This window comes from Bactrocera neohumeralis, chromosome 6, assembly GCF_024586455.1.
Source record: "Bactrocera neohumeralis isolate Rockhampton chromosome 6, APGP_CSIRO_Bneo_wtdbg2-racon-allhic-juicebox.fasta_v2, whole genome shotgun sequence".
Taxonomy (NCBI): Eukaryota; Metazoa; Arthropoda; class Insecta; order Diptera; family Tephritidae; genus Bactrocera; species Bactrocera neohumeralis.
Window position 1 is genome coordinate 10,336,362 of NC_065923.1, and position 15,598 is coordinate 10,351,959.

General features: G+C 36.9%; 1 protein-coding gene across 6 annotated transcripts in view; it reads right to left on the minus strand.

Moving 5' to 3' along the window:
- The window catches only part of LOC126762716 (klarsicht protein), a 97,837-nt gene that overhangs the window by 5,362 nt on the left and 76,877 nt on the right, over positions 1-15,598 (minus strand). For 2 of the 6 annotated variants that reach the window (XM_050479667.1, XM_050479669.1), the window contains 7 exons: positions 7,945-8,124; positions 6,827-7,868; positions 6,658-6,687; positions 6,004-6,151; positions 5,601-5,827; positions 5,139-5,536; positions 4,954-5,059 (listed from right to left, as the gene is read on the minus strand). In XM_050479667.1, the coding sequence (XP_050335624.1) occupies positions 4,954-5,059; positions 5,139-5,536; positions 5,601-5,827; positions 6,004-6,151; positions 6,658-6,687; positions 6,827-7,868; positions 7,945-8,124 (2,131 nt within the window). Of the gene's footprint in view, positions 1-412; positions 890-4,404; positions 5,060-5,138; positions 5,537-5,600; positions 5,828-6,003; positions 6,152-6,657; positions 6,688-6,826; positions 7,869-7,944; positions 8,125-12,234; positions 12,346-15,598 lie in introns of those variants that run through there. The other 4 variants (XM_050479671.1, XM_050479668.1, XM_050479670.1 and 1 more) reach the window with 4 other exon arrangements.

Here is a 15,598-nt window from a genome sequence, read left to right on the forward strand (position 1 = left end):
ACACCATTGAATTTCTTTTTATGAGTTTATTTAAAATCACAGGTCAACAAGTCTACAACCACGCGTACTTTAAAGGAGAAGCTGCAACGTTGCATCAATGAAATTCAGCCACATTTATGCAGAATAGTCATGGAAATGTGCGTATGTGTGTGGAAAGCCATGGAGGCCACCGTTGACAATCCTATGTACTTTATGAGACACTAAAAAAAATTACAAACGAAAAACTAAAAACTTTGCTTTTTTAATTAATTCTAAAAAATTACAAAAAAAAGACGAAAAACTTTGTTTTTTATTTAATTCTAAACGCGCGTTAATTCTTGGCGCACCCTTTACATACAGTTATTACTATACGAACTTATATTAATGTGTTCATTTGTTTATATTTGACGGTAAATAGCAGAATAAGTTGTACCTTGTTCTGAAGAGGATCGTGATACCGATGACGATGAACTCGCTGAGAGCATTTCTGAAATGTCTGTTTGTACTGCGACGCTGACTTTCATTTTCAATGACCTTCAGATGTATGTATGTGCATAGGGTTGTGTACTATATATATGTATGTACATAGGGTGTAGATACATATACATATATTTACACAAAATTCTCCACTTAAAAGCGTTTATGATGATTACTGCCACTATATACATACATACATATACACATATGGATGTACAAACTTTTATTGGGTTGCGTTTGAATTGAGCAAGCTTAATAAATTAGTTTCGTATACAAAAAGGGGTGCTAGACTTTGTTGCGGTGAAATTGAGGCATTCGCACTTGAATATGGTCCAGCTGTCTACATACATTTAATAATTTTTGAAGTGGATTCGTAAGTAAACTGCTTAAAGTGGACTCTTCGTCTTTCAAGCGCTTTTTGGAGTTGCTTATCAGCTTACCAAAAATATTTGGTCACGAACTTTGTATGCTTAGAATGATCGTTTCATCCATTTATTTCAGCACATGGTGAGCATTTGTTTACTATTGATATTACGGTAGTCATCTTTTTTGTACATACATACATATGAACATATGAGCATGAAGTGCTTTTTGTGGCGTTTGACGTCGCCCTTTCGTAGTCTCCCTTAGCAGCTCATATAAAACGCTGAGAATCACCCCGCTCAATGATTATGCGCCGTTAAATTGTCTTGTGTCACTATACTAACAATACATCGCTGATGTCACGACGATATTTTCTAAATCTTATAATAATTTAATTTGATTTTGCTTCAGGTACAAAACTATATCACAGATGTTTTATTGCATTAAACTGAGATTCTGCACTTTGGCCAAGGAAAAAAGTTAACCGCTTAATGACCTAATTTATCAACATTTCTGCTACTGTCCAAATAAACCGTTTAATACGATGGTTGCGAGACACGACACTCAACCACTTTGCTTTCGCGAGGAGCACACACTGACGGAATTGTGGCGCATAACCCCCAGTGTTTCTATATTGTACACACTACTCAACGAATTCAGTTACTCACTCACCACAGCTGTTGTGTAGCAGTTGTTCCCAAACATGTTGAGAAATGTAAACACTAGCGCTGAAGTGGAAAAACATCAAAGAACAAGCTATTTCACATTCCACATGGAGCAAAGAAACCACTTAACTCCAATCGATTGAAAATAAAATGTGAAATTAACATAAAAGAAAAAGTTGGAAAGAAATTATGGCAAATTTGCTAAAGGGCAGCGCATACACAGTAGTACGGTACCACATATTTATATGAATAACAACTGCCCTTGAACTAAACAACACACAACATAAGCTTAGAGCGTAAACAGAGAGTACAGAGATATGGCATTTAACATTTGTTTTTAACAGCGTAAAGCTAAACACGCTGCAGAGAAATAGCATGAGAGCGATAGCGAGCGATAAATTCGCTCTTATATGAGAGCATGCTCTCGAGCTTTTCTTATGCTGTGGTCAGAAAACATACTTCCATAGTACATTATTTCTCTTGATGCTTTATATTTCGCACTCGTCATGTTTTCTTTTGGTCTCTCTGAGTCATTAGGCATAGCTGCACTTACATTCATACATATGCACATAAACAATACCGACTACCCGTACTTGCTGGCATGCTTGGACGGACATTAAGCCATTGGGGTGGAACGTAAACAAAGGTGCATAAGTATGTATGTAAATGAAAATTCACTTAGCCAAAAAAGCGCTGCGTAAAAAAGTATTTCGAAAAAGAACCGCTACTACCACCACATTAATTAACTATTTTTTGGGTTTAAAAATATATTATACCTTACTTTCGTAGTATGTTTGTTTAATTTAATGTATGAAAGCTTTATTTTATTAATTTAGTTAGCACACTTGCAAACTGAGCTTTTATCAAATATCTACATCCTCTAACAATAATAACAGGTGAGCCAAGTAGAGATATTTTTTAGTAGCCTTTCTTTACAGATCTCGCGTGTGTCGTGTCAAGCTGCCATGTTATTTTTGTTCAGTATTGTTTGGCAATTTCGTCATGGAAAGACTTACGTCTGAACAACGCTTACGAATCGAATATTACGAAAATTCACATTCTATAAAGAATGTGTTTCGAGCGCTGCGCTCAACTTATGTTCAACATACAGGGCTTACTGAACGTACTATTTGCAACACCATCACCCATCTTGAGACCCCAGGATATAGATAATATTCGACAGAGAAGACTACGTTCAGCACGCAGTGAAGAATATATAACAGCCGTAGCTGAGAGTGTACATGATGATCGTGGAGAGTCGATCCGGCGCCATTCGCTGTAACTCGGACAGACGTATAGTCGTAAAATACGTCGAGATTTTAAATTCAAAAAATACAACTTGTGCAAGAACTGAAGCCGCTCCACCTTCCCAAGCGATACCGCTTCGTTTTAGGAACTCTTGAAAAGTTCCAGGAAGATCCGACGTTTTCGAGCCAAATTTTGTTCAGCGATAAGGCCCATTTCTGGCTCAATGGGTATGTAAACAAACAAAATTGCCGCATTTGGAACAAAAACCAACCTGAAGATATTCAAGAACTTTGGTTAGGTGTGGTTTGTGGGCCGGTGGAATCATCGGTCCATAACCGTCAATGGTGATCATTATCGCGCCATGATAACCGACTATTTGATGCCTGAAATTGACGTTTGTGATCTCGGCGACGATCGGTTTTAAAAAGACGGCACCACTTTCCACACATCGAGTTTTTTGAGAGACCACAACGATGAGCAAATAATTTCACGTTTTGGGCCGGTCGATTGGCTACCGATCGTGTGATATCACACCGTTGGACTTTTTTCCTGTGGGGAAATGTAAAGTCTAAAATTTATGCGTACAATACAGCTTCGATTCAGGCTTTGGAGCGTGTCATTCGGCTGTTACCAGTTAAATGTTCGATCGAGTCATCGAAAAATTGGACTCAACGGATGGACCGTCTGAGACGTAATCACGGCCAACATTTGAAAGAGATAATCTTCAAAAAATACATGCTAAAGCATATTCTTTGGAATGATAATAAACATTCCCCATTAAATTTGAAGTTTTTGTGTATATTTTTTCTTTAAAAAAGTAGGGAACCTCAAAATGGATCACCCTTTATAATAGTATGAATGTGGTAAATGTGTGGAACAGAATAATTCTAGAAATTCTTTTATAAATATATATGAGCAAAATATTTTCCAAAAAAATAATTGATGGTATTAGAGCAATTCTAATTGTGTGCATCCGTTGCTGCTTCCTGTTGGTATATAATCTAACTATGTACATATCTCTGCAAAGTTGAGATAGTTGCTGGAGTTTCTGCTACCATTTGTGAGGAATGTAATTTGACAAATGGTAGAGCTTACGGATTAAACCAACACCAAACGGTCATAAATTTCATGGCAAGCTTTCCATGGTTGAAAACACTCGAAAGTGTGTGACTGTCTGCAAAGGGCAGTGCTATAAGTAAATAGTTTGACACTAAACCGCGAAGGTCGCACAATGCTCTTTTAAATATGTACCATATACTATATGTATGTATATATGTATGTACATATGTAACCATAACGGTGTAAAATATGGTATCATCTAAAGCACGAATTGTACACATACAGGTAAAATATTATAGAGTGTTAGTATCCAAAAAGTTATATTTTAATTAACTAAATAAAGTTTTTAATTCAACAAATAGTAAATTACAAGTGTGAGCCCTTTACCTGTACTCTAAGTTCTTTAGTTAGTTTTAGTAATGTAATTTAGTAATGAGAATAGTGATGACAGTGAGAAATTAAGTGGAAATGAGCTAAATCACAAGTTGAACATTTGACAAAACACATGAAGAATGAAACAAGCACTACGTTCACTAAGTGTATTAATTTAACGCGTACAAAAAAGTAAAACGATAAAATGGCAAAACTACGAAAAATCAAACGCGTGTAGTCATAAGTTTAAGAAATACATAGGCAATCTTTATTGGTAAAAAATCAAATAAAATTATAGAGAAAATAATAAATTCGTAATATGCTTGTCAAATGCATAAGAATACACTTGTTTTTGTAAAACTATGTTAGCTCTTTCTCAAAATTTCAATTATTCAGGAATATTGCAAAAATACCGCTTATTCAAACTTATAGATAGGTATGCTTGTATGTGCATAAGTGTGTGTATAGATATACTTATAAAAGTATGGGAATGTAAAATAATACATTTTATGAAGTTTTCAAAACAAAAGGTCGCAATGTATTCACAAATTTTAAAGCTTCAGTTGTATGATATCCTTCCTGCTTTGCATTATTTAGAAGAATCTTTTGAAGAATGGTATGCTGCAGTTCACCATCGAGTACAAGCTCTTTAGTGTGTTTACAAGAAAACGGTATAGAGTAAAGTACATCAACATATTACTAACGTCCAACAAAAAGTCTATTGTTCGCGCTACGAAACGGGTAATGGGCGCACACTTGCAATCGAGGTGAATACAAAGAGCCAACTCACCTTTTGTCTGGCCGGCACACTGTGCGGAGAGCACTGTGCCAGGCGGACCACGTAGTACGGCTTCCAGACACCGTATGTTGTCACGACAAGTGCTAATAATCTCCGTCTGAAATTGTCAATAAAAGCGATTTCACCATTAGCTCATCTGGAGACCCTTATCATAATAAGTAGATATTCCAACTTACATAATCTTCTGGACGCAGTAGGTGACAGCGTATTTTTAAGGCTTCCGTGTCTTCCAAACGATTTCTGCTTTGTTGTAGTAAATTACGCATCTCCTTTTCATCGTCGGAATCATCGCAGCTGGACGAAGAAGTGGCCGGTATGACTTTGATACTTTTATCAAGGTTGCGCGATGAGCGACGACGATCGTCAATTTTGCGACGTCGAGTTGATGTGTCGCTTTCAGAGGTGCGACGCAACGATTGCGCCGATTGACTCATACCAAACTCCAATTTTCGACCAGTTGAATCCGATTTTCTTTGCTGATTTGCTTTTTCAAAGCCGATCCTGGGAGTAATTGCGTTGACTGAAGATGATGTCGATATCAGGGGAGTACGCGTATTTAGTGCATCAGTTGAATCTTAAGAAATGTGTATGTACCAATTGAGTTTTGTAAATTTGTTAAACCGAGTTGCTGCGCTTACCTTGACATGATTTGCGACGAACCTCTAATGTTTTACGTCTTCGCTCGTATTCCAAGTCAAGTGCACGGCGACGTCTGGCGTGGTCCACACTGTTAGCAATTGTATCTTGCGTGATCGCTTTCGTGTCTGCTTGTTGCAACGAGTCCATACGTGGTGGCGACAACGAATCCAAATTGTTGGCAGCAGACAGCGACGAACAGCAATCTGACTGCGAATCGATGAAATTTCTGGGAGAGAAAAGTTTATTTTTAGTTGGTTGTCATATTAGCGAACAGCTATGTACTATATATTATTAGGCCCAGTGGGAAAAGTGGGGTACGAAATATATTTTTTTTAACGTTCACTAAGCTAGTACTCTGAGCACTACCATAATAGTTGTCAGTTGTCAGTTGTAATTTTTTACCTGTAATCATCTCCGAATTCCATAAGTTTCCTGGCTGCATCCGAATCGAAGCCTTCGGAATAATTTTCGGAATTGTATTTTTCTTGATAATTATCCCAAGCTGTCTCTGAAAAACTGCTATGGTGATCTTCAGTGCCAGTGGTGTATTCTGTATTCAATAAAAGGACCAAAATTAATTTCAGTCTTACACGACTTGTACTCTAATTAACAACGAAAGTGCATAGCATAAGTTAAACATGTTCGAAAAGTATCCAGAAACCAAAGTCATCAAGATCAGAAACATATTCATTGCGCCGTTTTACTCTAAAGATTTCGAAAAAGTTTTCAAAGTTACAAATTTGCAAAGATTTAGCAGTCGTAAAGGCAACATAGACTTTAAAATTACTTTTAAAACTTAAATAAGAGTCAATTAGAAACATTTTCAACTGAGCATAAGCCACAGATCGAACTTAAAACGATGTTTTCTGGATAGTATATGTATATATCGTTTGTATACCATTTGATTTGCACATTTGTTAACTGAAAATCGCAAATCCAACGATATGGATCTACGATTTATATAAGTCAACTGTAAATGTGCAACTAAGTGGCTGATTAGTTGGAATTATTTATATACAAATACACTTTTCTAATTTCTACAGGTTGTGTAGATACCTCGCTGTTTTTGCGGCACTGGTGTGGCAGCTTAAAACACGAAAAAACATTGCAGTGTGAAAAAGAGTTGACGACATGAGCAAGAAGTGTGGGCAAATAAAACTATTCTTATAAAAATTGCAGTGCAACATAACAAAAATAAAATCACAGCGATTTCGTTTGTACTAACCTCCCTGTTGCTCTTCTTCTTCATCATTCATATAAGTGGCCAAAGCGGCTAACGAACCCAAACGCTTCTCGTTGCGCATATATGCCGTGGTGTAGGAGCCCACTCGAAAATTGGGTTTCATCAATGGAACTCCCTCGCCCATATCTTTCTGTGATTGCGGTATAGCGTGCTGTTTGGACTCTTCCAAGCTGTATTGTGCGGCATTTTTATTGCTACCAGTTGTAGCTTCATTGAGATTTGCGCCATTACCGCGTTGTAGGCACAGTAGCGCGCTTGTTATTTCGCGTATTTGTTGCGTAGACATGGACTCACAAGACTTCATGAGCAGTGTTTGTGTGAGCCGAGGCATCTCGGCGGTATCCTCTGAGCCAGAATCTGGGCTTTTCTTAAGCACCGAGTGTGTATTTGTCGCGACAACACCTAAATTTCCAGAGGTTGACATTTTCTTCTTACGAGTTTTACGGCGTTTCAAAGATCCCTTACTATTGCTCGCTTTTACTTGGTTGACATTTATCGTTGATGAGGAAGAGACACGTTGCCGGCCAGGAGAGAGAGAGTCCAGGGCGGACTCGCTGATAGAGTGGGTAGCAAGTCCAGTTTGTGCATTTCCCACAACAGGTGCAATCGTCTCTGTTGGCACTGTTTCAGTAGTCAGTTGCGACAGGCATGATACCGACCATGGTCGTTCTGACTTACGTCGTGACTGAGAGCGTTTCACGATTTTTACATTTAAGCTCTGGTTGCTGCTGCCGTAACCGAGTACTGTCGCAGAACTGACAATAGGCTCTGCGGAACTTGCAAAGCATTCGGTAGAGTTGCCACCGAAGGAATTTGTGCTCGTCTGCATGCACGTAGCTATTGATTCTGTTAGCCCTTCTGAAGTATCGGAACCAGGGTGGGGAACCGAATCTGTTTCCGAAGCTTCACCCGACGCTTCACAGTCATCGCCCGCTTTGGACTTTACACCACTTTGTAATTCCTCGTTGGGATTTCTATGACTCTGAGTGGTAGTTGATGATGATGGCTGATGCTCCAGCCATTCCTTTTAATACGTTAAAAAGAATAAATTTCAATTAGAAAAAGGACTTCATATGTATGTAAACTGCGACACCACTTACTTGCACACGTTGCTTGATTGGGCCCGGCATGGCGATCTCGCGTTTCTTCACCGTTGACGACAATTTGATGACGGAATGCTTTTGCTTCTGTTTATTAGGGGTCTTTAGTGCTTCGACATCACGTACTAAATGTTCTGCTTCAAGTACCAGCTGTTTGATTGATTCATGCGAGAGTTTACTCTGAAATCAAACAAAACAACACACACATGACAAATGAGCCGGCAATATAGCAAAGTAACTTCACGATAAGAGAGAAATGCACATAAAATATTATCACAACGAATCAGCGTGTGAAACGAAGTAACTGATAGAGCAATTGAGTATTATAAATAAGAAATGTACACAGAAAGGCCTGAGCGCACATGAGTATCGAAGCGACGAGTACGAGCTGAACTCATTTACTTGAGAGCGGAGTAGCACACTGTGGTATCGAATGTCTTATCGCCTGTTGGAATGCTTCTTCTAAGAAAAGTGAACCGAATCATCACAAGTCAAAGTTGTTAACTAATGAACGCACACATTCGAACAACTCTCATACTATTTTCATTGCATTTCAACTATTTGTTTATTTGTCAGCGCTTGCAGTAAAAATATATATTTTAACACAAGTTATACATATGTATGTACATATGGTGTATACAGTAGTGGCCATAAAATAAGCAACTAATACATTATTTTAGAAAAAGATTGAACATGAAAATAATTTAATTTAATTTTAATAATTAAGCATTTTTTAATTTTATTTAATGTTTAAAAAAAAAATCACTTATAAAAAAAAAAATTCCATTTTGATTTCAACTCTTAAATTACGTGTACAAAATAAATGCAACTCTGTTTGAGTTCAACTAACAACACTATTAAAGCGGTATTTTTCCGTTACTCTTGTGCTTTCACATTGGAAATTAATTAAAATCGTTAGTTTTTGTAAATGAATTTTTGTGTTAATTCGGGCGAAGGAACGTGGTTTTTGTTTTATTGAACTTCGGAGGAAGAAAGGAATGGCACAAAAAAGCTACAAAATATGATAAGCACAATTCCGCGAATAATAAAAAAATTCATTACAATAAAAGAAGTTTCTGTTATTCACCAAAGCGGTCCCGCTCCCGAGCCAAAGGACAGACAATGTAATAGTATAACCAGCGAAAAAAACCTTGAAATTGTCACATCACAAATAATTAATTATTTAGATTTGCAAATTTCCACAAGAAGTGTGCGTGGGCACCTCTTAAAAGCTTCACTAAGAGGTGGTCGTCTCGCATCCAAACTGATAGTTTCAGTAAAAACCAGAGCCAGGCGTTTGAAATTCGCTAAAGAGCATATACATAAGTTGGCCAATTAGTAAATGGAAAGCAGTGCTATTCTCTGATGATATTTAACTTAATAGGCGGTGCTGGAATGCCTTATTTGCGAAGTCCAGTAAATAAAAGATATGATCCTCGTTATTATAAGAAAACAGTTAAGCATTCTTAATTGCAATATCCACAACAACCGGTTCTACGCACCAGAATCGACTCGGATTTTATCCGACCAAGGGCAGTTATTTCGAATACCTAACCCCGTTTAGATCGGCATTGCTTTTCTACTAACGGAATTGTGCCATTATATAAGATTAATGGAATTATGAATCAAAACGACTAAAAATGTATTTTGAAGAGTGTAATGTTCTCTATGCTAAATGAGAAATACCCTTGAGTTGGGTCTTCCAACAGTACAATGACCCAAAGCACACGGCTAAATATGATGTCAAGGCATGGTTTGAAGCAAACAACGTTAATACTATAGAATAGTCACCACTGCCACCAGATCTTAACTCTATTGAGAACTTGTGGGAGCTCTTTAACAGGCGCATTGTTAGAACTAACCTTAAAAATTGCGTTGAACTTTTTAATAAAGTAGACTTAAAGAAGCTTGGCAAGCGATTCCGATGAAAATCATAAATAATTTAATGATCTTAATGCCGAGAAAATGTGTGGAAGTGATAAAAAAAAACAATGGATTTGCAACAAATTATTAGTAAAACATATTTTTTACCATTGTTTCCAAAAAGTTGCATACGTTTTGTCCACATAATTTAAGGAATTAAATCAAAATGGAATTTTATTTTTTTTATGAATGAATTTTTTTTTGTTTAAAAAATATCAAATTATAATAATTTCATGTTCATGCTAATATATGTAGTATATACAGCTTTTCTAAACTAATGTTTTAGTTGCATATGTCATACTACTGTATATATTGTCACCTAAAATGCAAAACAACGTATCATCAAAAAATCGAAATTGATTTTTTTATTTTGCGCACGTTTCACTACATCATATAAGACATGTGTAGCATACAATTTTTAGCTTGTGCTGTTAGATATAACCAATATATAACCATTTTATAACCAATATCTAACCATTTTATAACCAATACCTAACCATTTTAAAACCAAAACACAAATTTTGTTTCAATCTGAGTGGTTTCTGTTATACTTTTTTTTGCTTCGCCGGTAAACTTATGAAAAGTGATGTTGCGTTATTTTGCATTTTAGGTGAAATATGTACATATGTATGTATATGCATATAATTAGTGTAAAATAATCGAAGTAGCGTGTTTTATTCAAAATAATTAGAGCGCGAAAAGTAACTAACATTTAATTTCCAAAACACAAAGGTCAGCCGTAAAGCAAGCGTTCGCATTGCGAAACAAACTCACAATTGCCCTGTGTTCTCGCATTCATTCTAATACGCCTCAGTAAATTAGACTTCACGTTCACTTAGTATGTTGCATATGCATAAGCATATCCAAGTGGATACGTGCATATGTATGAAAGTGAGTATGTACATATGTATGTCAGCATTTCGATATTTAACGTTAATGTTTGAATCTCTGAATTTGTTTTTCTTTTTTCAGAGTTAATGGCAATTGGGTACAGCAGAAATAGGGCGTAAACGAATTATAGAACACAAATTAGAATATTTTATGTGCCAAGTACGGGACTGAGGTCAAACACAGAAACAAATGACAGACAAGCACACACTCATTTGGAGTTTTTGGATTTCACGTGGACACAAGAAGCTGACATACGCAAGAAGATACTACTTGTACAAGCACTTTGGCTGACTGGGTATTGTTTAGAGACACCAGTTGAGGTCCACATATTTCTATGCATTACATACATATGTATGTATATAAATGTATAGGTGTATATATTTCATTGCTTGTCCACACCACAAATCAGACACCAAACCACACACACACACACACATGCACTTGCACAGGATTACAAAGCAGCGCAATTGTGATATTTAATTGCAACTCGTAGCGTTTATGTGTGTATGTGTGAATATTACATTTTAGTAGCAGCCTGTATTTGCTGCTGACCGCGCTGCAATTCGTAGTCGCTAATGAATCCATTTTTTGCACAAATACAAACAACTCCGACAAGCGTATAAAGTGACTAAACCAGCGCTACTTGAATGCTGGTGAGGCGACGACAATAAACGGAAACAATTATTCAAAAGCAAATGAAAATTTGAAAATGGTCAAAGCAGTAATAGCCGACGCTGGCCACTCCAACGGCGGCGGCGAAGGCCACAACAAGCGAAATTGATAAATCAGTAACAAAGGGGAAAATGCTGCGCAAGTTATTAGCAAGAGAGCGCCAATGATCAATACGGAAACAAAAGAAAGGAAGCGGCGTAACGCTAGCAGCCAAAGCCAATGTGGCGATTGGACGATTGGGCGGTTGAGATAATTGATTACAATTATTACTCAAGTCATTGGACATACATGTACATACTTGGACTTAGGAACACAATCAGCAATTAAAACTCCAAACATTGCAGTTTTCAACAAAACACAAAAAAAAAACAATGAAACAGGAGAATGCACACGCAAATTGCGATTTGACATTTGCGATCTGTGATTTTTCTTTGCCAATGAAAATTGCCAGGTTTTATGCATTCACCGCAGCAAACTATTTGCACATAATCATATACATACACACATATGTATGTATGTATGTAAGTATAGCATATAAATGTGAAAAGCGCAAACTCTAAAAATCCAAATTTTACAGCTTCAACCGTTGTGATCCACGAAGATCGCTGTGGTCAGCACTGGCGCTGACAGCAAAAGTTTCTCATTTGTTTTGAGATTTTGAATACAATAATTGTCTGCCAATATTGCGCTTCTGGCATTGGTTACCAATTAATAAATGTACATATGTATGTATTCACATGCAAATATGTATAATATATACATATGTAGATATAAGTATACATATGTATAAAAGGAAAATCGTACTTGTGTATGAAAGGATGCTAACAGTCCGTGAACGTTAACGTTCGACAGCAAAAATATGGAAACTCTGATCTTGTGATTAGTTGTCTCACTTAAGTGAGCTGGCGCACGCAAATTCAATCGTAACCGAAACTAAAATCGAAATCCAAATCGAGCCACTCGACGAACTTTGAATGGCTAAGAAACATGCATTTGTGATTTATCGCACGTCCGTTTTAAAATAATTGGCACAATAATTTTTTTTTTTTAGCTTTCTTGTTTGCACTTGCAAATTTTATTTACACAAAGTATTAATGTTTATCAAATATTACTACTACACTACTGGCACTTTTGATTTTCCCTTCTGCTTAATTTTTGCACAACTTTCACAACGAAACGGAGCAGACTGATCAGCAGCTGTATGACTTCACCGCAAGCCACCCGAAGAGTTTGCGAGTCGAAAGCCAATCGGTTTTTTGCAAAAGTGTTGGCTCCATTTTATTTGTGTTTATTAATAATTTTAATATATCGTTGGCAAAGCGGCAGTCAACGGGGTGGCAAATGAGGCACACACAAATAATTATAAGTACGAGTATAATATGATAGCCACAGTATATTCAGGGCGTGCTCTCGATAAGATAAGCTAACAAAAATCGATTCAAACCCCCACCTAATAACTTCGTAAATGCTCCTATGTGCAGACGCGCTTATGTATGAGTTTAAGTTAGCTTTTCGCGTTGTGATTTTAGATTTTATCTGACTTTTCATATTTGTGCGCATTCAGCAATGGCTTATGGGTTTTAAATGTGCTAAAATTTGAATATAACCGGACTAAATGAGGCTATATTTAATGTATTTTATATTAGAAATAAACGGTTTGTTTAAGGCATTGAGAGATTGATTGGCGTCTGAAAATCTTGTTATACTCCATTACATGAAGTATTTCGTTTAGTTGAAATTGGTGTTGCATGCGCAAGTGGCGTGAATTTTTTCAATTATATGAACAGTGTTTTACAGAAGAAGAAAAAAAATAGTAAAAAAGGAAACACGAAAACTCAAAGTTTTGCACATATAGTTTTGAAATTTGTTCCATCGAACACTTACGAGTACTCAGTTTTAGTGGGTTTTATATTATATGTGACCTGGTCTACGGAAAGGGGGCTTAGGTGTCAAAAAAAAGGAGAACAATTAATGAGATAACGAGAAACTGATGATTATTTTTAACAGCTTTTCCCAGAAAACTAGTTTTCGCACGTTAGCTCCCTTTTCGTAGACCAGGTCACATATATTGGGTAGTCGAAAAAGTCTTTTCGTATTTTGTCAATAGATTTCGTTGCAGTCGTATATCTCCAGTGCTACCAATCACATTGTGTCATACCATATAGTGTTGGAAAGGTGAGATTTTAAGCTTCATGTAACCAAAAAATTAAATTCGAGGAAGTTGAAAAAAATTTACAGCTGTTCAAAGATGAGTGAAAATAATGCAGAAATTCGCTATATTTTTAAATTTCTTTTATAAAAAAGGAAAGAATGATACCTGAAATGAAATTTGTGAAGTTTACAGAGACGATGCTGTATTACAATGGTTCGCTCGCTTCCGTTCTGAAAATTTCGAAATTTCGATTTACATTGATGAAAGTTTCACATTGATGGAATAATGTCTCTAGCGGAAAGATGGCAAAAAGTGGTCGCCCAAAATGTCGCCCATATTTGTTTAATTATTTATTAGTATAAATATAGAAAAAGATGTTGAAGTTTGATTAGAAATACGAAAAGACTTTTTCGACTACCAAATATACATATGTATACATATACATATAACCGACTATACATTTATGTATGTATGTAAGTATTTAGGTAGGTAATAAAAACAAAAGTCAAGCTGAAAATAAAACGGGTGACAGTAGCCGCTGATTGTCACTGTAACACCATCATTCCCCTTGAAGAACCGTTATGTCTCTCATGATGTTACTTTCAAAAATTAATTAAATTCTGTGTATCTACTTCATCCATATCTGCATACATATGGACGTCAAGCAGATAACAAAAGTAACATCACCGCCTAAAAGTTTGCTTATCTCACCTTCTGATTAAAACTCAACACTGGCGTATCATTATCGCACTTCGAGAAAAAACAAGATAATTTCACTTACCCAACTATACACCTAGACAATGTACCTATAGTATATACTCATGCATATTCGCATTCGCTCCTTTTGTGTTGGAACTAATCGCAATGCAAATTCAGTTCAACAAATTCATGTTTCGCTAGGGTACGTGCAAAGTTGCTAGTTGAAAAGTCGCCTCAAATAAATCAGCTGTGCCACAGGCAAGTGCAGTAACATACATATGTATGTACATATATATATGTACATACATAGCTAAATATGCATATACATATGTAGACATATGTATATATGCGTACGCACATGAAATGTAGATGTTATATATTCAGCCCCCGGTGGGCTTTCTTGTTATTGTGCGTGGTTGTGGGCTTGGCACCTGAGCGCAAGCACGTTTTCAAGGCTGGTCAAGTCCACTGGCAGCTATTGGCACCCAGCTTAGACGCCTCACGCAATGCGTGCCTGCGAGAGTGCAATAATATGCATCTAGCTGTGTACATATGCATATGTGGCATGGATATATTGATTTTAGAAAATTAGTAATGATGTGTTTTTGCTTCTCTGGCTGTAGTCAAGTGAATGTATTGTTATTGTTTCAACAAATGCGTTAAGTCCTTATCGCAAGTCCACCTCGGTAGTGTGTGGTACTTTTCTCAATAGCCTTTTTTGACAGATCACGCGTGAGTCTTGTCAAGATGTTATGTTATTTTTGTTCAGCATTATTTGGCATTTCATCATGGGAAGACTTATGCCTGAAAAACGTTTACAAATGTTCTGTAAAGAATGTGTTTCGCGCGATTCACTCAACTTATGGTCAACATAATCGTCTTACTGGTCGTACTATTCGCAACACCAACACCCATCTTGAGACACAGCATTCATTATTGGAAAATAGTCGACCGAATAGACCACGTCCAGCACGCATATAGCTGAGAATGTACAGGAAGACCGTGGAGAGTCGATTCGGCCCCGTTCGCAGCAACTCGGACTGACGTATGGAACGGCTTGGCGAATTTTACGTCGAGATCTTAAATTGAAAGCGTACGGTTTGTGGAAGAATTAAGCCGCTCGACCTTTCCAAGCGACATCGCTCGCTCTATGGGCTCTTGAAAGGTCCAAGAAGATCCGGCGTATTCGAGCCAAATTATGTTCAACGATGAGACCCACTTCTGGCTCAATGTGTATATAAACAAGAAAAATTGCCGCTTTTGAGACGAAGAGCAACCTGAAGGGATTAAAGAGCTGTCATTTCATCCAGAAAAATA